Source organism: Mustela erminea, chromosome 16 (genome assembly GCF_009829155.1).
Source record: "Mustela erminea isolate mMusErm1 chromosome 16, mMusErm1.Pri, whole genome shotgun sequence".
In the NCBI taxonomy this organism is placed as follows: domain Eukaryota; kingdom Metazoa; phylum Chordata; class Mammalia; order Carnivora; family Mustelidae; genus Mustela; species Mustela erminea.
Window position 1 is genome coordinate 69085997 of NC_045629.1, and position 23721 is coordinate 69109717.

Sequence of the window (23721 nt, forward strand, 5' to 3'; positions counted from 1 at the left end):
TTTTTTTGAAAGATTTTATTTATGTAGTTGAGAGAGAGCACACACATGATCAGGGAGAGGAGAGAGGGAGAAGCAGACTCCTCACTGAGCAGGGAGCCTCATGCGGGGCTCAATTCCAGGACCCCGAGATCATGACCTGAGCCAAAGGCAGGTGGCTTAACCGACTGAGCTACCCAGGCACCCCCTGCTTCATTTTAAAATATAGACTACTAGCTTTATTTTTTTAAGTGTATTTTATCTGATACCTTAAGAAAAAAAAAATAAAAATCTTAAGAATTTCAGCCAGGAAAAGTTTTTAAAAATTCATTAGATTTCTATGGTATAATTTTAGAAATGCTTTTCTTGAATATAAAATAATGTATATTCATTGCAGAAAATTGAGGAAATAGAGGAAGTACAAAATTATGCTCAAATTATTCTATTCCAGACATAACTTACATAAAAATTTCTTAATTGTTTCCTTTGGATTTTTTTTTTCTGTGCTGTTTTCCCTTGAAGTTGGCTCACACTACCCGCGTCATTTCTGTAAGCTGCATCTTGCGACTGTCCCTGTAGCTTAAGCATTCTGTAGTGTCTTTAAGTATTTCTTGAAATCATTATTTTGGTAGCCTAGAAATCCAGTTTGGTTTGGGGGACTCTTGTGAATGTAGAAGCCCCCTTAGGTGTTTACATTCCTAAGTAACAGAGAAAGTGCCATTCAGAGAATGACGCGTTGTTCTCACTCTAAAGTCAGGGGAGGAAGTCACGGGCAAAGATGGTGCCTCTTCTGTTCAGAAGGATTTCTTTCTTTCTTTCTTCCTTTCTTCCTTCCTTTCTTTCTTTCTTTCTTTCTTTCTTTCTTTCTTTCTTTCTTTCTTTCTTTCTTTCTTTCAAGATTTTACTTATTTATTTGACAGAGAGAGAGAGATCACAAGTAGGCAGAGAGGCAGGCAGAGAGAGAGGGGGAAGCAGACTCCCTGCTGAGCGGACAGCCCGATATGGGGCTTAATCCCAGGACTCTGAGACCATGACCTGAGCCAAAGGCAGATGCTTTACCCACTGAGCCACCCAGGGGCCCCTAGAAGAATTTCTGACAGTGGAACCGCCAAGGAGCAGAACAGTTTAGTCAAGGGAGTTGTAAACTTTGTTCAGTAAATTTTTTTTGAAATAGATGAGAGCAAACAAACAAGCAAACAAACAACACCAAAATGAAAACCAAAGCACCTGTTTTTGGGGAAGCCTGTGTATGTGTGGCTCTGGGCATGGCTCGGATGAACTTTTCAGGGTCCTCATGTCTCTGGCACAAGGTAGGAACATTGAACACTGCTTTATAGTTATGTTTTGATTTATTGAAGTACTTAAATAAATTAAGTTCTGGTGAATCCTGTGTCCCAGTGAGCAGAGAAGTCCATGCTTGTCTTGGTCATGGCTCATGGGGAGCATTTCATTGTAACTTACTATTTTTTAACCAAACAGCTAGTGTTTAAAGGAGGAAGGGGTTGGAAAGATTTAGAAAAGAACCACTAGGAAAATCACTGATTGGAGAAACAGCACATCTAGACTCTCCACCTGTGACGTGAGTCTCCGAGATGATTTTGGTGGGGGAGGGGAGGGGAGGAAAGAAGTAGAGTAATTGAAAGCCTGATCTAGGCTTTCTTCTTAGAAATAACAGTCAGATGGCTCTTTTGCAAGGGACAGAATGAAATTAAAGAGGAACTGCATGCAAAGAAATCCGGACCGACAGAAAGCAGACAGTTGACTGCCAAAGTCTGGGGGGGCGGGGGGGGCGAGGAATAAGGAGCAACCACTTAATGGGTCCAGGGTTTTCTTTCGGGGTGATGAACAATTTTTGGAACTAGGTAGAGGTAGTGCTTTGACAACATTATGAATGTACTATATGCCACTGAATTGGTTCATTTTATGTTATGTGGGTATCATTTCGATTTTTGTTTTAAGGTACATTTCTTTAAAACACACACGCACGCACACACACAGAACAACTATCAGCAAAGCATTTTTCTGTCATGCTACTCAGCAGTCTTGCCTTTCATTCAGGCATGCAGACGCAGCGGTATTAACCAGAAAAGAGAGAAAACAAAAGAAAAAAAAAAAACATTAGCCCGAAGTGCATAGAATGGCAAGAAATCTGAAGGAAACCACTGATCACACTTAGGTGGTCCTTTTAATAGCTACTTTTAAGTGTGTCCTCCCAGGGGAAGGCAGGCCTCACCCTACCCATCCTTCCCTTTCTTTTCAGAGAAGGATACAACGCCTGGAGAGACACATCCAAACCCACTGAAATCCTCACAAAGCTCTGCAAAGACAACAAGCTGGATGGACCCTACTTTCATCCTGGGAAAATAGAGATAGGAAATCAGGTCTTTTCTGGAAAAACAGTCTTTACGGAGGAGGACACTGGTAACTCCCACAACACATGCTGCTGACGTTGCTTTCGTTTTGAAAAGTGTGCTTCTGGTGGTATTTGTGGCGGGGGAGAGTGGCCAACTATTGTACAGTAATCATGCCCCTGGTAGAAAATTTGGACAAGAAAGGACGATAATGAAAATCACTCAGAATCCCCAAATTCAGAGAAAAGCATGCTGCTTGCTAGTATATCTCCATACTGTGTGTGTTTGTGTGTGTGTGTGTGTGTGCATGTGTGACACAATTGGAAGTGTGCCATATACAGTTTTGTATCCTGTTTTTTCTATTTCCAAAAAATTATGATGATTTTCTTTGTTCTTTGAGACTGTCATTGATAATACTCCTTTTTATGGTTGTGTCACTTATGTACCTTGTGTTCATTGTTTTTTGTAGTGACACTACGATATGGTGAACTCCCTTATACATATATTTGCACATTTCTAATATTTCTGTAGTGTATATCACAGAAATAGGATTGTTGTGTTGCAACGTAGGCAGTAACCTTAAAATGAATATGATATAAAATAAATCATTAGACACAGCCCAAATTACCCCCCACTGATGTGATACCAACAATTCTTATTTTAGCACCAAGAAGCAGATTTTCCATATAAGCCTCATGGGACATACCCACAAGATCCCAGAGGGACTTTCATAAAATTGAGGATGAGAAAAAAAGCCACCTTAACTTTACTTTCACAATACAGAATAGTTCTTGTAATGCTATTCCCATCCACTTAATGCAAATCAGCAGGTGTAGGAGTATACATGTGCAAAACATAGGTTCGTAGGTTCCAGTACGAACCACCCAGATAAGGACATATCACTGGATGTTTTCACACTGTTATGTTGATCCCACCACTTCGACACCAAAATTTCTTCCTGCCTTGTTATTTTGACGCCAAGAACCTCTCGAAGGTTTTTTGCACACTAAATAATTACCATTTAAATTCTGTATTAATGACATACTAATGAATTTCTCTTGAACAAAATATTTTTTCACAATATACTTTATTAGGCCAATTTAATTCCTTTGTCAATACTCTACATTTTATGATGAAACCATTTTTTTTTTCCTTTTTTGGCCACCAAGAATCTGAAATGATGTTCATTTCCATCAGTCAAGAACTGATTAGACTTTATAATAGAAGATTTACTTTCTTTTTTAGATTTTTAAAGTATTAATTAATTAATTAATTTTTATTGTGTTATGTTAGTTACCATAAAATACATCATTCGTTTTTGATGCAGTGTTCCAAGATTCATTGTTTATGTAAAACACCCAGTGGTCCATGCAATACAGAAGATTTAGTTCACTGATTATGTGTTCATCGCCATCAACTTTTACTGGTTGTTATTATTGTTATTGGGAGATTGTGTGTGTCGGGGGGGTTGGTTTAAAACTAAACTCAACATCCCTGTGTCAAATTCAGCCATTCTAAACTTTATCAAAAAGATTTGATTTTCTCCAACAATTTTTGTGTTATGTTTATAAGCACTTTTTCTACCAGTGGTTTTTATTATGTATGGCCTTCTTTGGTAAGATGGCAGATCTGAGAACCTTTCCTATGAGCAAGTGTGTTGGTGGGAAGGAACAACAATAAGGAGAGATAAAACCTCCTTGAACACATACTGTGCAGATTTCGCTGCCTTGTTTGAGACAATCCAGATCCAGTAGGCCCTGTCACACTATGGCATTTGCAAACAGTCTTATATCTCTAAGAAATATACCCTTTCCAGTATCTCAAAGCACACTTGCTATTCACAGGCTCTAGAGGAATCTGATTCAAGGGGCAAATGGAGCCCTAGGCTCTGAGACCTTGACTGCTCTCTGGTCATCTTGTCAACCCATCTCCCTTCCTGCTCTCTAAACCTCCTGTCTTTTTCCCATCCCTCAACTCCACTCTCTTACTGTCCCTTTTCTCTTTTGTGGTTTTGCTCTCTCCCTGTGCCTCACTGCATTTAAATTTAACCTTAAGGGAGTGTTTAAAAGTGCACCTGACAGCCCATCACTGTTCCATTAGGGGAACCTATAGCTGATGAATGTCTTTATTTTTCTTTCTTCCTTGCAGATGAGACGGTGGAGTCTTATGAGCACCTGGCCCTCAGGGTTTTACACTCATGGGGGGATATACCAGAGGTTGGGTGTAAGCTGGTTCCTGAGCACATAGAAACTCGGCCGCTGTACCACAAGAATAAGCCAGGAATGGAGCAGGTAGTGGCTGAGACTGTTCTGGACCCAATAGGAGTTTTCATCCCCAAGGAATAGGACTTTATCTCTAAAAGTCTCTCTTGTGTGCCTTAGGGTAATTGCTCTCAACCAGGGACAGTTTTGCCTCCCTGTCCCAGACTTTAGCAATGCCTGGACATATTTTTGGTTGTCTCAAGTGTGTGGGGATGCTGCTGGCATTTAGCGGGAAGTGGTCAGAGATGCAACCAAACAGCCCACACTGCGTAGCCAGCCTCCCACAACAGAGAATTAGTCAGCTCCAAATATCAACAATGTTGAGGTTGAGAAATTCTACCCTCAAAACAGAGTTAAATTTAGTGCTTTTTGCCTTTTAATGGATTTGTTATCACACTCCTCATTTTAAAGATTTTATTTTTTGACAGAGAGGGAAAGTACAAGCAGGGGGAGTAGCCGAGGGAGAGGGAGAAGCAGGCTCTCTGCAGAGCAAGGAACCCAGTGTGGGTCTCCGCCCCAGGACCCTGGGATCATGACCTGAGCTGAAGGCAGATGCTTAACTGACTGAGCCACCCAGGCGCCCTAAGTTATCACACTCTTTTGAAAGAATTCTGTTATTTGAGAAACTTCAAAATCCATCTGACATGCCCAAGACATTGTCCAAAATCTATCAGTAACCCCATTAATTTTCCCAGGGAAACTCATTTTCCCAGTCCATTAGTTTTCCCAGGAAAGCAGTAGATGATGACTTATTTTGAAGGACTGACTAGAGGAAGCTGTGTGGAAAAAATAACCAGAAATCTGGGTTATGAGTTAGAAGTGAAGAGAGGATCAACTTTATTAAGAGCCTTCTTGATGTGTATTTATTAATTATATGTATGTAAATTAATAGGTACTTAAATACTAAGCCCTTTATGTAAATTATCTAGTTAGGATGATTGTAGATTTGTTTATCCAAATGATAGCCATTTCAAGAATAAGAGGCACTGCTATTAATATTTAGGAAGGGCACCACCAGGGTTTTCCTACACAAATAGAGATGTGTGGTCACCTGTTACTCCCTAACATAGCCTCATGGTGTACTTATTATGATCCTTGTTTTTAAGATGAAGAAATTGAGGTTCAGAGAGTTAAGTAACTTGCTCAGTTACTCAGCTGTTAGTAGTTAAATGGGATTTCACCCAGGAGTTTGAGTTTTAGTCCTGTCCTAGCCCTGGACTCATTCCCGGTGTCACTTGGGCAAAACACATGAGCTTGACTCCAGTGGGGCAGGAATACCCACACTGCTATCTCAGTAGCGTTAGGGCATAAAAATAGTGAGAGCAGGTGTGGGAGAGTGCCTTGAAAGGACAGTTTTTATCAGATGTAGAAGCCTATGACTGGTTCCTGAATTTCACTACCAAATGTTTAAAAGCTTTTGGTTATTGGTATCCTTCATTTTACCATGTGGCTTTTTGGTTACAAGCGAATGTTAATATCTCTTTAGAGACTCTAGGATTGAATCCTCACTAATTCCTTCTTCTCTTCCTAAATGATATACTTTTTGATTAAATTGTCCCTTCCCTATGAAAGCCCTTTTATTTTCTTGCCAAAGCCTCCCCCTCCCCCAAATCCTACAGATCCTCCCTGCTCTGGTTGGGAACCCCACTTCCTTCATATAAAATTTCCCCTGACCATCACAGGCTTTGTTGATCTCTTACCTTCTTGTCTGAGCTCATGGAGTACTTAGAATGAACACAACAGAGCTGAGCATTGAATCCACTGGGCCTTCTCCCCACATGGGCACTCGGATCCCTTGCAGCAGGTTAAATTCTGATGTATGGAATCCAAAACAATGAATGGGAGGCCTTATTCTGACATTAATTAGCCATAAGACTCATATCATTTCTTTGGCTGCTCTAAGCCTCTGTTTCTTTTGATGTGTACCACAGAAATATAGCTGGGCTAAGCAGTTACCGAGATAATGATATTAAAGTGCATTAAAAACAATGAAGCATGATACTTCTGACAGATAATATTATTTTTTTAATCCTTAGGGATTTATAGAAAATGCAGAGTCAGCAGACAAGGGTTGAAGCCAGACTCTGCTACATATTGTCTGTATAAGCACGGGCAAGATATTTTCTCATCTGTAGTAGGAATAATAATATCCACCCATTGGGGATATTGGGAGAATTGACATAATGTTTTTTCAAGTGCATCGCATTTTGTCTACCACATAGTAAGTGCTCAGTGAGGGTTTGCTTGCCTTTCACCTGCTCTTAACATATGTCCTGACTAATTCTTAATAAAAACACAAGTTCTGTCTTTGTCAACCAATATCCTAAGCATGTATAATATGAATAATATCCATATGATAAGATATGATGTGATATATAACTAATATCCATTTCTAGTAAAAGGATCTGTTAAAACCACGAATGATCAGTTGCCGACGTGATACCCCAGCAAAGTTAAAGGGGATCTTCTTTTCTTAACCAGGGCCGCCTGCAGATGTGGGTGGACATGTTTCCCAAAGACATGCCTCCACCTGGACCTCCTGTTGACATATCACCAAGGCAGCCAAAAGGGTAAGTCAGCTGCAGCCTATGGCAGCCTATGACTACGGTAGCCAACTAAAAGATCTTGACAGTTAATCAATTACAATAATTGTTGCATTGTAGTGTCAATTACATAAATCAGCTGACACCTGATAATCATCTCTCACTTCCCATCTGGCCATTTACCACAGGGATGAGTGGTAGTAATTGTAACAGTGGTGATGGTTGAAAATGCTGGCCCCTGTTTTATGTAGGGGCCACTGCGCTTCAGCATTCTGCAACAACCTGAAAAATGTCAGCTAATGGAAGCAATTTCTGCACAGAGAACTTCATGTCTTTGGTGATTCCAACAGGACACTTGGTTTTGATGGAGCCAAGAACTTAAGTGTTGATATTTTTGAACTTGGTAAAGTTGAGGAAGCTTACTGACTCACAGCAGTATCAGAATCCCATACACACCGGCTAACTCTGCTTTCAAGGTCTTCAGCCTAATGCTGCCTTCCTTCATCCCAGGTATGAATTGAGAGTGACTATCTGGAACACTGAAGATGTCATTTTAGAGGATGAGAATATCTTCACAGGACAAAAATCAAGTGATATTTATGTTAAAGGGTAAGATCATCAACAAACTCCATGTCCCTTCTTCTTCCCCTCCTCCTCTCTTTAACCCCAAACTGAAGCTATGCCTCATGGAAAGCACTCCACCCACCTCCTACAGAGGAAGCCCATCTTATTCAACTTGGTAGATAAGGTCACTTTCTTTTCAAATATTATTTGGTTATTTTGCTAGGATTATTATCTTATGAAAATATTTTTGTGAGAAAATTTTATTATATCAACATCTTTTTCCATTAAATGTTGGGTACCTAAGCTTTTTGAGTGGCATTCAAAATACCTTTACACCTCAAACAAGTAGAGAGGTGTAATGCAACTGATGAGAGATTCAGTGTTAGGAAGGTTGTAAGATGAAGAGAGAAGCTCAAAGTTGCACCTTACTCTTTGCTAGTTCTACTGATAGGAAAGATGCCAACCTAGGACTCGGGAAACGACGCATTCTCTCTGTCTCTCTCATCACAAATGCGGCCCTTTGAGCCCCTAGTCATGGAGGCAGATGAGGTGGTAGAGAATCAGAAGCAAAACTGATTCAAACATGACCCCTTGGATAAAACCCATCTCAGAAGTAGCGAACTCATCTCAGCTTCCTTTTGGTATATCTTTGCCTTCCCCAAACAGGGAAGCCTCTTCTTCATTGGCTCTATTTCTAGCTTTCCATTGAATCCTATCCATTTGGCTTACCAAATAGCCATCCTCACTGTCCATTTCCATCTTTACAGACCACCGCCATAGTTTTCCCCTCCATTATTTCTTGCTGAGGCCACTAAGGTGCCATGTGGATTGCTCTGTCTGTACTCACTCTTGCCTCCTGTAACTTGTTCTCTATGTTGAAACATGGGTTATCTTTTCAAAACACAATCTGATCAAATCAGTCCTATACTTTAAACCTTTTAGTGACATCCTATTTTCTTTGGCTGAAGATCCAGATCCCTAATATGTCCTAAAATGTCCTATCTGACTAGCCCCTCCTATCTCTCCAGGCCCATCTCAATCTTCCTTACTTTGTGCTCTCTAGTCATGCTGAACTTCCTTCCCACATTAGAATGCGCCATCACACCACAGGGCCCTTGTACCTCTCTTGCTGCTGACTTCTGCCTCTTCTCCCCCAATTTCTCCATCCCCTTCCCTCTGTAGCTATAGCTCTATGAAGGCAAGGACCACCTCTGTGTGTTCCCATTACTCCTCTAGCAACTAGCACACTCCTTGCCTCATAATAGATACCACATATATATTGGCTGAGTGAGCACCATCTTTACCTAAATAATTGCATCCATACTCTAAGTGGTATTACTCCTCTGGGACAAGGGAGGTCTTGATCCTTCTCTGACTTGTGGGGACAGAATGTCTGCTTTCAAAAAGCAAGTGGTTCGGAATTATCAATTAGTTTGAATTAAAAGCACCTACTTTCTCAATAATTCACCAGGGATAAGGTATTAGGGGAAAGTGTATTAACGGTAGCTTTCTCTATACTGGGGATGCAAGAGGAAGACCAGAAAGGAGGAAATAACATTGTGTATAACTTGAAGTACACAAAGCACCTTCCAGCTATTACCTCTTACAATTCTTCAGAGCAACCACATTTTGAACTATGAACTAAGTACTGTCATTGCTTCCATTTTGTAGATGAAACAGAGGCACAGGGGGGTTGGACAACTTATCCAGGGCTTTCCAGTTAGTAATAGCAGAGCCAGGATTAGAATCCAGGTGGGGGAAGACAGGCTTCTACCCTCCATACCATGTTGATGCAGGCCTGCTGGGTTTTCGAGGCCCAGAACCAGTGAGGAGGGAGCCAATCACAGGCCTGATACCATGAGTCTAAACCAGGACAACTGTAGAGGCCCACCAGGGTAATGAGTGCAGAGGTGGGACCCTAACAGGAGCCCTCGGGGGAGAGGAAACTCCAATTATACTTTCCCTTCACATTTTCCAAGTCTTCCCTCTTTACTGCATGGGGCTTCAGGATCTCGCCAGTAGAGCTGAAGACATCTCCTGAACCTGACTTAGAATGATGTCTCTATCTCGCTTCTCTTTCAGACCCTTTGATTCCTATTTTTCTCTTTCAGATTCAGCGGAAACTTCCATCTGAATCTAACTACCATAATTTAAAAACTATTATCTGTGACCACACTGAAACTAGTTAAATCACTCTCGATTAGAATGATGCCTGAAAAATGTACTCAGGGACTCAGGTGTGTAATTCTTTTTCTATCTTTATTCAGGTGGCTAAAGGGTCTGGAGGATGACAAGCAGGAGACCGATGTGCATTACAACTCCCTGACGGGCGAGGGGAACTTCAACTGGCGCTTCCTGTTTCCATTTCAGTATCTCCCAGCTGAGAAGCAAATGGTCATTACCAAGAGGGAGAACATCTTTTCCTTAGAGAAGATGGAGTGTAAGACACCAGTCGTGTTGGTGCTCCAGGTTTGGGATTTTGAAAGGCTGTCCTCAGATGACTTTCTGGGTAAGCCAGTGGCTTTGTAAAGTTCACGTTAATGTTAAGGGCTTTGTCCCAGTTTTCGGAGAGCTTGGTTTGATATAGCTACAAGGATAATAATTTCAGTGCTATTTATGATAGCAAAAAATTAGAAACACTCCAAATAGCCACTCATAGGGGTTTGGCTGAGTAAGTTTTGGTGCATCTTAATGGTAGAAGATACGTTTTCAAACAGACTTAAATTCATCTTTGCCTTACCACTAAGAAGATGTTAAATTTTGAACTCGTTACTAGTCCCCTCTGTACCTCAGTTTCCTCAGGGATAGTAATATTACATACCTCAGAGAGCATTTGGAGCTCTAAGGTTGAAGTATGGCTTCAAATCTAATGTAATTTTAAAAATAATATAATTTAATATAATTACATTTAATATAAAATTATAATTAATATAATTTAATGTAAAATTAATATAATTTAATATAAAATACAATTTAATTTAGTAATTTTAAAATAAAATTTAAAACCATAGTAAGCACTCAGTAAGTGATAGTCTAGCAGCCATTAAAATATTTGAATATTTAATGAGTTGAAGAGTTGTACAGGATGTATTAAGTGAAAAAAAGAATGTAGCAAAAAATGTGCAAAACACATGTCCATATGGACTCAGAGGCAGGGATAGTTAGAGGCAGGCAAAGAAAAAGGACTGACATAGGATAAGAACAAATGTATAGAGCAGGGATCACCTTTTGGGGGATGGAATTATGGAAGATTTTTCTATTAATTTCTGGTTTATGTACATGCTCTAAGTGCTTTCAGTTAACAAATAATCTGTAATAGGGAAAGGTTATTGAAGAGAGAGAGATAAAATACTCTTGTAATATTATCTTATTTCCCATAATATTCACTCATGGAAAATACTTTCTTGAGAGCCCACTAAGGTCTTGGACAGTAGCTACAAAGACAGTAAGACTTAGTCCTCCACCGGGAGGAGTTGAGCGGACTCAGAGGGAGGTGAGTTGGGGGAGGAGGTTCCCTTTGGTGGATTCATGCTGAGGCGGAGGAAAGCTCAGAGGACAGGGACATAATCTCCACACACTCAGGGAGTAGGCAAGATGTCCAGCAGTGACAACACCCGAAGTTCTACATTGCAGCTCTGCCCTGTCTTCTACCAGCTGCTACACTGGGTGCCTCGAGGGCACCAAACATGTCTAGGTAATACTTGTATCCCACAAACCTAGTACATGCTAGTGATCCAGTGGTGCTGGCTGAATGAAGAGTGAGTGAGTGAGTGAGTGAATGAATGAATGGGTGGGTGGGTGATTGGTGATGATGGATACTAAAGCCCTTCCATGACTATCAAAGGCATCTCTTCACAGGCTCCCTGGAAATGAACCTCAACAGTTTCCCCCGAGCAGCCAAGTCGGCCAAGGCCTGCGATCTCACCAAGTTTGGAAATGCGAGCGAGGACAGCAAGATCTCTGTATTCCAGCAAAAGCGGGTGCGGGGCTGGTGGCCTTTTGCTAAAAGCAAGAAGCTCACAGTAAGTGGCAGCGGTAGAAGACAGGGTTGGGGGGCAGACAGGGGCCATATGCTCTTTAAATGAGTCACTTTGTAAACGTCAAGGGCCTTGAAGTGACACAGAGCGCTTTAGGGCAAAGGTTCTGCTGAGAGGCAAGAATTTTCACAATTTTATAAATGCATTAAGCTTCTGTATTTCAGCATTCTTGATTTAATAGCTCTATCAGGGTGGTTTTCTAACCTCTTAGCTTGAATTTATGCCCCGGGCATTTTTTTCCCCAACATTTCTTGAAATTATGCATTAAGTCTTGACAAATGTACAATTTTAATGGAACAACCTCATCCCTTCACCCTCAAATGCAGGACTCAATTTTAAAAGGGATCCAGACTTTTAAAACTTCCTTGAGAGGGTGGCAGCAGAGAGAGCCATTTCCCCCTTTCCCTGAATTGCCGGCCTGGTCCATACTATGTGGCACATGCTGTGGATGCTTAGTCCTTTCACAAATAGTGGGGAGGAAGTTCTGCAGGCTTCTTAGTGTCCCTCCATAAGGGACGGCAGATAACTCACGTGATGGGCAAGGTTGGGAAATAAGAGTGCCTTGGTGACCCCTTTCCATGCTGCCTCCTCCCCTTGGTGGAGAGCATGTTCTGCCCTCTGCTCCTGTGCCCAGTGGCAAAAGCACACCTGGGTTGGAATAGTCTGGTCACACCTGGTTCTCTCTTGCTGTTGTAGAGGCCCAGTGTGTGTGAGGCAAGGATTCTCTTTGCACCGGACTGGCCTGACTCCATGGCATCTAGTTTTATTATATTTTCTGGAAGATTTTCTCTTCCCGCCATTCTCAGTTGAATCTCTGGTGCGTGAGGTTGGGTCAAGAGAATGAGGCTGCAGTCCTCGTGGGCTTAGCCCGTAACTGATCTCAGTCAGTGAATTGATTGGTGAATGGGTAAATTCACTGATGAAGTCAGCCTGGCCTCTACCCTCAACCAGAGTCCAGTGGGGACAGGTGTGTCTACAACCCTAGCTGGGATGGGCTTGCTGGCCTTCATGCTTCCATCCCTCTTGTGACACTGATTTGTAATTGTCTGTATTCATGGTTCCTGGTTCTTCTGCTGTGAGAGGCCTGGGTCCAGAGAGTGGGTCTCTTTTTGTTCATTTTTGGAGTTTGAGGTGTCTCACGTGGTGTCTCACACAGAGTATGTGCCCAGTACATTGGTACTGAACAGGTCAACAAATAAGACATTGATGCTACCATCAAAGAGATTATATGATTTCTTTCCCTTTTCATTCAGTGTACCGAACATGTAGGAAGTGTTCAACAGATAGTCTCTGAGAACAAACACATCAGCACACATTTCCTTATAAGACTAAGTGTCACAGTAAAAACTAGTGAAAGGGTCCATGGACCGATACAAAGCCAAAGTTAAGCAGGGCTTTATTTCGTGCCAAGCATCGAGAATCAAACTGACCGGCCAGGGACGTCTCTTGCAAAGAGGCGACCCCTCCCAGCCTCACAGACTAATTTTTATAGAGTAAAGGCCATGTGGTTGAGCCAGGCCACACACAGGTGGCCAATTGAATTACAATTCACTGTACAGTAGTTATTTGAACTAGCCTATCACTCCGGGCAGGATTGGCGCCCAGAAGGCAGGGCCCACATTCTTGGGTGGTTAGGGAGGTGCTTTCCTGATTGGATGTCTCCACCTGGCTTGGCCCATCCTTGTATTCTGGGCTCTGTTACCTCCCCCTGACCTGACACTTCCTGGTATATGGGCTCTGTTGTCAGAGGCTGGTCAGTCATATTTTACTGGTTTCCCAGACTTGTTTCTAAGTAAGTTCCTCTGGGCGGGCAGGGTCAGTCTAAGTTTACTGCATAAACAACAAAATGGCTCGCTCTGGCTAAGCAGGCCCTTACACTAGAGAACAATGTGCCAAAGAAATAGGAGAAGAGAAGACAAGTAGATTTTAATGGTGGGAGGTTCTGAGGATCGAGACAGGTTGTTTGGGGACATGTGGAGAAGGGAGGAAGGGTGTTTAGGCTGAGACAGTATGTTTTCCTAGACTGCAGTAAGTATTATGTAGTGATTAAGACCAAAGAATGTAGAAGCAGACACCTTAGGTTTGAATGCTGTCCTCTCCTGACTAGGTGTGTGACATGAGGCAAGCTACTTAATCTCTCTATGCCTCAACTTTCACTATCTATAAAATGGGGATTGAATACACACAAACACACACACACACACACACACACACACATATGTGTGTGTGCTAAAACCTATGGGTTTTAGCAAGTAAATGAGTTAATATACACGAAGTATTTAGAACCATGGAAAGAACGGAAGACTGTAGTAAACAGGCTGTTTACTCAGAGCTGGCTGTGACAAGAGAGTCAACCACCTTCTTTCCGGTTTGGTAGAGATTGAAAGGCAGGGGGAAACTGGAGGGGGAGAGAAACCATGAGAGACTGTGGGCTCTGAGACACAAACTGAGGGGTTTGGAGGGGAGGCGGGTAGGAGGTTGGGGGAGCCTGGTGGTGGGTATTAAGGAGGCACGTCTTGCATGGAGCACTGGGTGTGGTGCATAAACAGTGAATACTGGAACATGGAAAAGAAATCAAAACACACACACACACACACACACACACACACACACACACACACCAAAGGCAGGGGAGTGGGGGAGCTTTATAATAAAAAAAAAAAAAAAAAGGAAGATACCAGGTTTGTTCTGATTCAACGTTGTTGGGAGGCAAAATAACTAGAAGGGGGGCATCCTATGTGACTGGCTAAGGAGGATACTGGGGGTGGGCACAAAAATTAGGGCATCCTCCTCAAATAGGCAACTTGGAACCAGGCACCCCCGGAAGCTGGGAGGGACGGGTGTTCTCTCCCTGGATGTGTACATTGCAAAGAGATGGCTCCAGGGTCTTTGGGAAAGGTGGGTCCTTCTAGGGCGTACCTTCTATTCAAAAGAATTTATATGCACTTCAAAGAGTACCCAAAGGTCTTCCAATTACATTTTCTAAAGTGACAGCTCTTAGAAAAAGGAGAGGGAAATCTCTTCCTGTATTTTCCACAGGAAATGTTAAGCTCCTTGTTTTTAATTTGGTTTTGTCCTTACACATCCTAAAGGGAAAGTGAGGATTGACTTTGTCCCTACCCACCCAGCATCCCCCCAACTGCTGGTTTGGCCTGCAGCAGCAGGGGTATAACCCAGCAGCCTCTCTTTTCCCTCAAAGGAACCCATAACCACACAGAGGAAGCCAGCCCGGTAACCTTCTCCCAGGGTGGCAGCAAGCTGGATGGGCTGGGAGTCAAGAGGTGTCACGGAAAACCTCAGTCCACCACCTTCGGAGGTCATGCCATCTCCAAGTTTCAGTTTCTATGGCTGTAAAAAAAAAAAAAAAAGTGTGTTGGACTGGGTGCCCCCAAGGTGCCTTTCCAGTACAGACTCTCTCTGTTTCTAAGCTTCCTACTGCCCCCCTCCTGAAGCCAGCACTCAGGAGGTCACAGTCCTGTTCCAGGCACCAGCTGGCCAGCAGGGATTTGCTTACTGCCACTGCCACGTGCCCAGGCTTATTTTTAAAGCTACTTCTCTGTACACGCAGGCAGTGCAATTTAGACTTCGGGAACACAGAGCTGCTACTATGGAATGTGGCTGTGCTCATAGTCAGTGAAAAACAGCCCCAGGTAGGATTTGCAAATAACAGGTAACCTTGGGACAAAAGAAATGTATATTGGACAGGTAGGTCCTATATGAGATATATTGCACTATGCATGTTATACATGTTATCTTACTAAAAGCCGCCTTTAAAGAAATCACTGCTAAGAAGATGATCAAGAAGTTTCTTGTAGAAGCGAATCCCATCAATTGATAGTTAAATAGCCCACCTAAATCGCAAGAACATCAACAACTAAAATTAAAGGGGAGGTTTCTGTGCTTCTGGTTTCGTGTGAAAAACCCTCGTCAGTAGCTACTGTGGCTACACACTCATACACTAGGCGGTAAACGTTCTATAATGAAAGAGGCAAATTCGTGGCATCCAGAAGTTCACAGCTTAACTGAGGAGGTGGTGGACACACACATCATCTAAATAGTATGTGACAAACTCAGATTCTCTAGGAGCAGAGTGGGTACGAATTTTCATGTAAAGGTTATTTTAAGACAGAGTAGGTAATACACATTTATAGGAAATTTAAGACACAAGAGTGTGGAGGGAAAGAGAAATCACCCTCATGCACACCACCCAAAGAAAGCTTTTGTTAATGTTTGGGTTGTGCCCAATTTGGGTAGATTTTTGTTGATTTTACATAGTAGGGATCATTCTATATTAAAAATAGGGCCTTTTATGTTCGGTTTAATGTTCTAATGAGCACTCCCCTAGTTATGGTATCAATGTTGTATCAACTCTTAGTAGTCTCAAAATAGAAACGCCCGTTTAATCGTTGTGTTATTTCTTCAACGTTTATTCATTTTAAAACATTAAAATGTGGGAAAGTTGGAAGAATAGGACAATGATCAATCGTTTATCCACCACCTAGATTCAACACTTTTTACTGTTTTGCTGCACTGATTTTGTCTGTATATGTGAGTACACAGTCTTTCGCTGCCCCCAACCCCCCACACATACTTACTGGCTGAACCATTTAAGAGTAATCTGTAGACATTCCAACACTATTCCCTGTTTAAAAAAAAAACAAAACAAAAACAAAAACTAACCCCCCCCAAACCGAGTAAATTTGAAGATCTAATTGGCTTTATTAAATAATTTGTGAATAGGGCAGTATCCCATCTACCAAGTAAAGGGGAACTCCCCAAGTTAAACAAAAGGAAGGTTTTTAAAAGCAAAGAGAGGGCATAAAGGAATTTATTAGCAAGAAATGCATTATTTGGGCAAGGTGCCCTCCTTAGAGGAATGAAAGTGTGTCTATCAGTAAATATCCAGGTTGAAATTTCCATATTGGCTGACCAAAGGTTAAATTCCTGGGGCTGGGGGTGGAGGGGTGGGTAGGAAGGAGATTGCATTTAGGGTAGGCTTTAAGTCTTGGATTGTTGACATGGGGCCTTCACCTAAGTAACTCCATCAGGGGCCTGTGGTTTTCTTTTTAACCATTCCTGAATACTTCAGTGTGCCTCTCCTAAGAATATGAACATTCTTGTACATAACCATAATGCCACCATCACATAGAAGAAGCTAATTATGATCACCCAATCTGATATCCACACCGTATCAATTTCTCCATCTACAAGAAGGATACCCTATTACTCTCAAGATGTATTTTCCAGCTGTTTTGTTGTTGTTGTTGTTGTTTTTTCCAAAACAAGATTTAGTCATAGTTCATCTGTTGCTTTTTGGTTATTTTGTCTTTTTGGTTCATTTTGTTTTAGAATGGTCCTCCATCATTTCTTGCCCCACGACAAGACCTATTTGATGAAACTGGCCTCACTTGTCCGGTTGTTTTCTCATGACATAGCTTATCATACTCTCTAGACCCTGTCTTTCTGGTGAACTAGAAGAAATTTAGGTGTAACAGCATTATCAGGATCAGGTTAAACATTTTTGGTAAGAATACTTAAGACTTGATGCTGTTTATTTCCCGTTGATTATGCCAGGAGGCACAGGGCCTCAGACGTCCTCACTAGTGGTGACTGTGTTTACTCACATGATCGTGCTGGTGACCATGAGATCTTTTCATTGAAAAAGTACATTTTCCTCTTTACAATTGGCAAGGAACCAGTGGGTGACACTGTGGCTCTGTGGGAAATCCCTGCCCTGCCACCACCTTCCACCTAATGGTGATTGTAATTAAGTATTTCACTGGTGTTGCAAAGTGATTTTTCTAATCCTTTCTTCCTTCTTTACCCATTCCTTCTTTCCTTCCATCCATCCATCTCTATTCATCTTTCCATTGCCTAGCTGTCTAGCCATCCACCCACTCATCTATATATCCCTATTATCTATCTGTGTATCTAATTCTATCCTGATTTTTTCATTTATTAGTAAGAATTCAGCTGTTAAGAAGAGCTTTCTCTCAACAAATGGAAATAAATTATAATCACTGCCTCCTCAAAAAAAAAAAAAGACAAGAAAAATGTTTAATTCTATCAATTCCCACACTGTAGAATCAAGAATTGGTACAAGAGGTATCTCCAGGGGTGGTAAATGGGATTTTTTTTGGTCTTGCATTTTCCCCAGTATCACTATGGACTTATGGATTTAAAAATATTTTTTCTAGCTCTCTTCACTGAAGGACCTAGAAGTAAAATCACTAAGTAGCAAGAAGCATCTGGATCCTGGTTTCTGAATACCAATCTCTACTGAAAAAACCAGGCAGGTGTATTTGGCTGATTCCAGGTCAAGGACAGATAGAACACAAGATGAGTCTGGGACATATCATTGTGACAAATAGGACAATTTGAAGAGTGACAGGATAATGACTGTGCTTTGCATATTATGCTTTTTCTGAGTTTTGAATTATTTCCTTAATTTATCTGCCCAGAAATGGCATGCCTAAGTCCGGCATGCCATTTCCCACAAAGTGAGAATTGATAGAATTAAATATTTCTCTGTCTTTTTTATTTTTTTTTTTTGAGGAGGCAGTGACTATAATTTATTTCCATTTGTTGAGAGTATGACCATATCAGGTAATACACATACTTACATAGGCATTATATGTATCCGTGCATATATATGTGTATACACATGTATGTATATATGTGTGTGTCACTCTTCCTAAAAGACTTTGCCAGCACACTTCCCCACCGTTAATGTATGAGAATACCTTATCTCATACCACTGAGAGTTGTTTTAATAAGCAACAATTATCACTGAAGAAGGCATATCTGACCTAAAGGACCCACCCCCCTCCCCAAGGCATCCACTCTCTGGGCTCAGTGAAGTTCAAAGCCCATAAATAACACACTCAGTGCAAGAAATCCAGTCTTTTCCGGACCTTTCCTGGTCATTTTTTTCCATCCATAGATGTCATTAGGTTAATAGATAGTCTCTCAAGTTGTCCATTTTTTTTTCTAGCTCTGATCTAAAATTGTGTTTGGAGGATATTATTAGCTTAAGGCCTCTACTTGGTGCTTGGTTGAGTATCGATAATTAAAATAAAACTGGGAACCTTCTGTGTGGAGAGATACAGAATGAGGAGTGGTATTTATCAGAACATGTCAGGAAACACTTTCCTCCTGGGGCCCGTGATATCAGAAAAAGACTCTGTAAGCACTTAAGCAGGACAGTGAAGTGGGGGCAAGACCCTTCATGGTAGTAACCCATGACTTCTATGCCTAGAACAGAATTGATTTCATATGCTCTCCTTCTCTTTTCTTTGCTTTTTTTTTCCCCCTGTGGGAATATGGGTCTTCTCTGGGTGTTTTTTATTTGGGCAGGTATTTCCTATCAAATTATGTGTTTCCATCCATGAAATAGTGTTGAAGGTAGCAACTATCATCTCTTTAAGAGTTTGCTATTTACCAGGTGTTAGGTTGAGCACTGTATATATGTTATTTCAAATATCCGTCAAAACAAATCTGTGGGGTACATGCTATTAACCTCTCCAGGACAGCGAGACTGAAGCAGGTAACTCACCCAAAGCCACGCAGCTGGTGAGTGCTAGAGTCCAATTTCAAATGCACACCTGTCTGCGCCAAATCTCACTCACTCAACTCTTACACCATGCTATGCTATGTGATCATAATCCTTAAACTACCCGAGGTCATCCGTTAGATGGAAGCGACAAACATATAATGCCATGGCCATGGCAAGGATTATGACGCTTCTCTTGAACATTTCAAAATAGGCACATTTCCTTGCTGTTAAATATATAGTTTGCTTCTTTTCTTCCATAGAGAAGGGCCTCTTGGGCACAGTGAGTAACAGGGGATAGGGTTTGGTGTCATAGTATCTCAGCACAAAGCCTGGTTTTGTAATGCAGGTTAGCAACCATCATCATGCCTTAGTTTCCTCAGCTGTTTGGGAGTATAGGGAGTAAAGATGTCTACTTCACCTGTTGTCGGAAGGTTTACATGGAATGACGTATGTGTGGAGCACCTGTGACTGAGTTCATTACCAAGCAGTGGAAAACAAAGAGCCAACTGTGATCCTCTTGCCCTGGTCCTAACTTACTCACTGTTGATTTTTGTCCTCTTTTCCAAACATCCTGGAGTCCAGCAACTGGGTGGTTAGCAAATTAGTTAGGAGCTAGTTAGCAGCTCTTAATCTGACTCTCTTTCAAATGCAGATGATTTAGATGAGGCTTCTAGCAGATAAATACACTGTTCAGTAGCACTTATGTCACCTCTGGAAGACCTCTGGGAATTTTTGCATATTGCAAAGCCCTCTGCCATGGGTGGTAGGCTGGCCTCTTGGGTTTCTTCTGGTCTAGCTTTGCAGGGTCTCCTGTCTTTCATGAAACCTAGAAATAGAGACAGAAGTTGCCCTAAAGCCCATCTGGCCATTTGACAGGTATGGAATCTGAGGTACAAGAAGACAAATGCCTTCAAGTGATAATTATGATGAGAATAACCCAATCATCTCATGTTAGAATTGGGAAGGTTCTCACAAATCTTCTCGTCCAGCCATCTGGCAAATTCATGAATAAGTTGGGCAGCCCACTATCATGGAAAGAGCTTGAGTTTTGGCATAATGTGGACCTCAGTTCAAGTTCCAGTTGGTTGGCTTTTGCCTGTGTGACCTTGGGAAAGTTATTTGACCTCCACTGCTTCATTTTTCCATCAGTAAAAGAAGACCAATTTGCTTGTTGCTGTGATTTATTGATAGATAAATTGAAAGAATATAGCAAAGTGGCATTCAATAAGGAATCACAGCTACAGATACAGTAGTAGTACTGTGACTCCACTGTTGATAGAGGTGGAGTGGAGTGGAATGATTAGACTGGACAGAAGCTTTTTATTCCTTCTTTCTTGGTTTTCAGATATTCCCCCAAATACCTGTATACGCAAGCCATTACCTATAAGGCCAAGATTTGTCAATAGGAATTACAGACCATATATATTTCTGTGTTTTTAAGGAACATAACTGCATCATTGGACACGTAATGTATTCTAAGTCGGGCCAGGGTTGCAGCCTAAAGAATGAACGAGGCCTCCTAGATTTGAACTCATGACTTCATTTGTAATATGCCCACTGCATTTCTTTACTAATTCAGACAACCATGACACTGCCTCTCTTCTCCAATTCAACCCCACCCTAGATACACTACTCTTCTCTAATTTCTCCCATGATTACATTTTCATGGTTGCCAGCAACCATCGTTGCTGCTAAGCAGTCCTGGCTCTTGGTGGCGGGTGAATTGTTAAGTTAACACAGACCCATTGGTTCATCAGAAACTGTAATCTTTTTACTGAGGTAGAAAATGTTATGTCCCATCCACATATAATTCCAAAATGACAAGAACTGGAGTTCCAAGAGATCAAGGATACTATTTTTCTTAATCAGTAAGTCCTCAGTGTCTAGAACAGTACCTGGCATACAGAGGGTCCCTAAAAGTAGTGAACGACTGAACAAACAAGAAGGAGTGACCCTGGGCGCCTGGGTGGCTCAGTGGGTTAAGCCGCTGCCTTCGGCTCAGGTCATGATCTCAGGGTCCTGGGATCGAGTCCCGCATCGGGTTCTCTGCTCCGCGGGGAGCCTGCTTCCTCCTCTCTCTCTCTCTGCCTGCCTCTCTGCCTACTGGTGATCTCTCTGTGTCAAATGAATAAATAAAATCTTAAAAAAAAAAAAAAAGAAGGAGTGACCCTTACCTTTTGCAGCTATCTTGTCTCATGCTTTGATGACCCAAGACTTACATGAGTGCTAATAACGCACTGTGTTCTGAAGAAGCACCAGACACAATTTTCAGACCAAAGGGGCTGCTTCTTTTCCAAGGAGAAGGAAAGAGGAAATTCAAGTAGAGAAGCGTAATTCTGAAACAATGTGTGCAGACAACAGAAACAATGAAGGGTAACAGAAAAGCCGTTCTGCAAATGTAGGGCCCCACCAGTTGCCTCTGGAGAATCATTGGCAGAGAAGAAAGACTGTCAGATTAGAAAGGGCTCTGCCACTCAGGTAATTCAATCCCTTTCTAATTGCTATTGAGTTTCTGTAATCAGTTATCAATTAAACCTTTACAAGTGAAAGAGCCCAGGCAACCAAGGATATGTTGGTCTTTGTGTACAGGTGGGACCTCTCCTTTCACAGAACTCAACAGCAACATCGTTTCAGAGCTTTTACTGTTCATCATAAAAATGGTTTCTCCCAGAATGGAAAAGGTAACAATCTTTCTCAAAACAAAGCAGCAGGATAGTCAAAATACTTCTTGGCGTTTTCCCACACTGGACACTGCTAGAAGGTTGCCATTGCTCCCAGGAGGTCTTTGTGACTGGAAACTGAAACTTTTGTCTTTGTGCAGGGCAAGGTGGAAGCCGAGTTCCACTTAGTGACAGCAGAGGAAGCGGAGAAAAATCCTGTCGGAAAAGCCCGGAAGGAGCCAGAGCCCCTGGCCAAGCCCAAGTGAGTGGGGTTGGGGATAAGAGCATAGGAAAGGCCCTTTGTAGTTCCCAAAGCAAGGGACAGGGCATTTCTCTAGAGGGCCCCTCTGGGAGGACTGAGCCACAAGGAGGCAGCCAATAGGTATCGCCAATCCAGGTAGCTTTTTGTTGCTATAATTGAGAAATATTCTAAAAACAATATAGACTGGGAAATGGAAAGGGTCCTTTTCTGTAATATTGCTTCATGAGCATTTCTAGAATAGTTTCGTATATTTTTTCTAGTCTTCTTATGTGAATATGAATTCCACATGAATTTTTTTCTACTTCTTATTGGATCAAGCATTCACAATTTTCTTAATGTTTCATTTATCCTGTGCTGCAGAGTTTTGCTTTGTTGCCATAGTGGTCAGAATTAGGATTTTTTTTTTAAGATTTTATTTATTTATTTGACAGAGAGAGAGAGATCACAAGTAGGCAGAGGCAGGCAGAGAGAAAGGGGGAAGCAGGCTTCCCGCCGAGCAGAGAGCCCGATGAGGGGATCAATCCCAGGACCCCGAGACCACAACCTGAGCCGAAGGCAGAGGCCCAACCCACTGAGCCACCCAGGCGCCCCCAGAATTAGGATTTTTTAATGCCTGTGGAAAATTCCATAGACTTGGTGCCCATACTTGACTTGATCATCACCCCATAATTGGATATTTAGTTTACTTCTACTTTTTCCATCATTGTAGTGTGATGAAAATATTTCCCTTTTAAAAGTTATTACTTTATTTTTTTAAGATTTTGTTTATTTCTTTGAAAGAGAGAGAGTAAGAGAGAGAGAAAGCACAAGTGGGGAAGGGGTCAGAGGGAGAAGGTGAAGCAGACTCCCCTGCTGAGCAGGGAGTCCGACCTGTAGCTCAGTCCCAGAACCCCAGGATCATGACCTGAGCCGAAGGTAGCTGCTCAACCAACTGAGCCACCCAGGTGCCCCTATAAATTATTACTTTAGAATAAATTCCCAGGACGCCTGGGTGGCTCAATTGGTTAAGCAAATGCCTTCGGCTCAGGTCATGATCCCTGAGTTCCAGTATTGAGTCCTGCATCATGGTCCCTGCTGAACAGGGAGTCTGCTTCTCCCTCTGACCCTCTCCTCTCTCATGCTCTCTTACTCTGTCTTTTCTCTCTCTCAAATAAATAAATAAAATCTTTTAAAAAAATAATAAAATAAAATAAATTCCCAGAAGTAGAGTTACTAGAAGGATTACCCTAATGAATTTAATCCATGGTTACATATCAATTAAAAAGTAAATATATGTGGTTATGGAATATGTATACAAATTACTTTTTCAAATTGTATCTATCCTATCCTTCCAGAAATCCCTAGTGTCTCAAGATGAATGGTTCCTTCTCTGTAATTACTTTTCATCTATCACAATGTTAGAAACATAATGGATACTTACTTACTCATTAATTCATAAATATTTGTTGAGCTCGTACAATGTGTACTTACTTTAAAAAAACTACTTTGAAGAACACAAAAGAAATCTAAGAC

At 41.7% G+C, this 23721-nt stretch overlaps 1 protein-coding gene across 1 annotated transcript in view; it reads left to right on the forward strand.

Moving 5' to 3' along the window:
• The window catches only part of FER1L6 (fer-1 like family member 6), a 119665-nt gene that overhangs the window by 93575 nt on the left and 2369 nt on the right, over positions 1-23721 (forward strand). The window contains exons 34-40 of the mRNA XM_032316696.1: positions 2237-2397; positions 4476-4618; positions 7070-7158; positions 7642-7740; positions 9963-10204; positions 11554-11717; positions 22109-22209. Of these exons, the coding sequence (XP_032172587.1) occupies positions 2237-2397; positions 4476-4618; positions 7070-7158; positions 7642-7740; positions 9963-10204; positions 11554-11717; positions 22109-22209 (999 nt within the window). The remainder of the gene's footprint in view (positions 1-2236; positions 2398-4475; positions 4619-7069; positions 7159-7641; positions 7741-9962; positions 10205-11553; positions 11718-22108; positions 22210-23721) is intronic.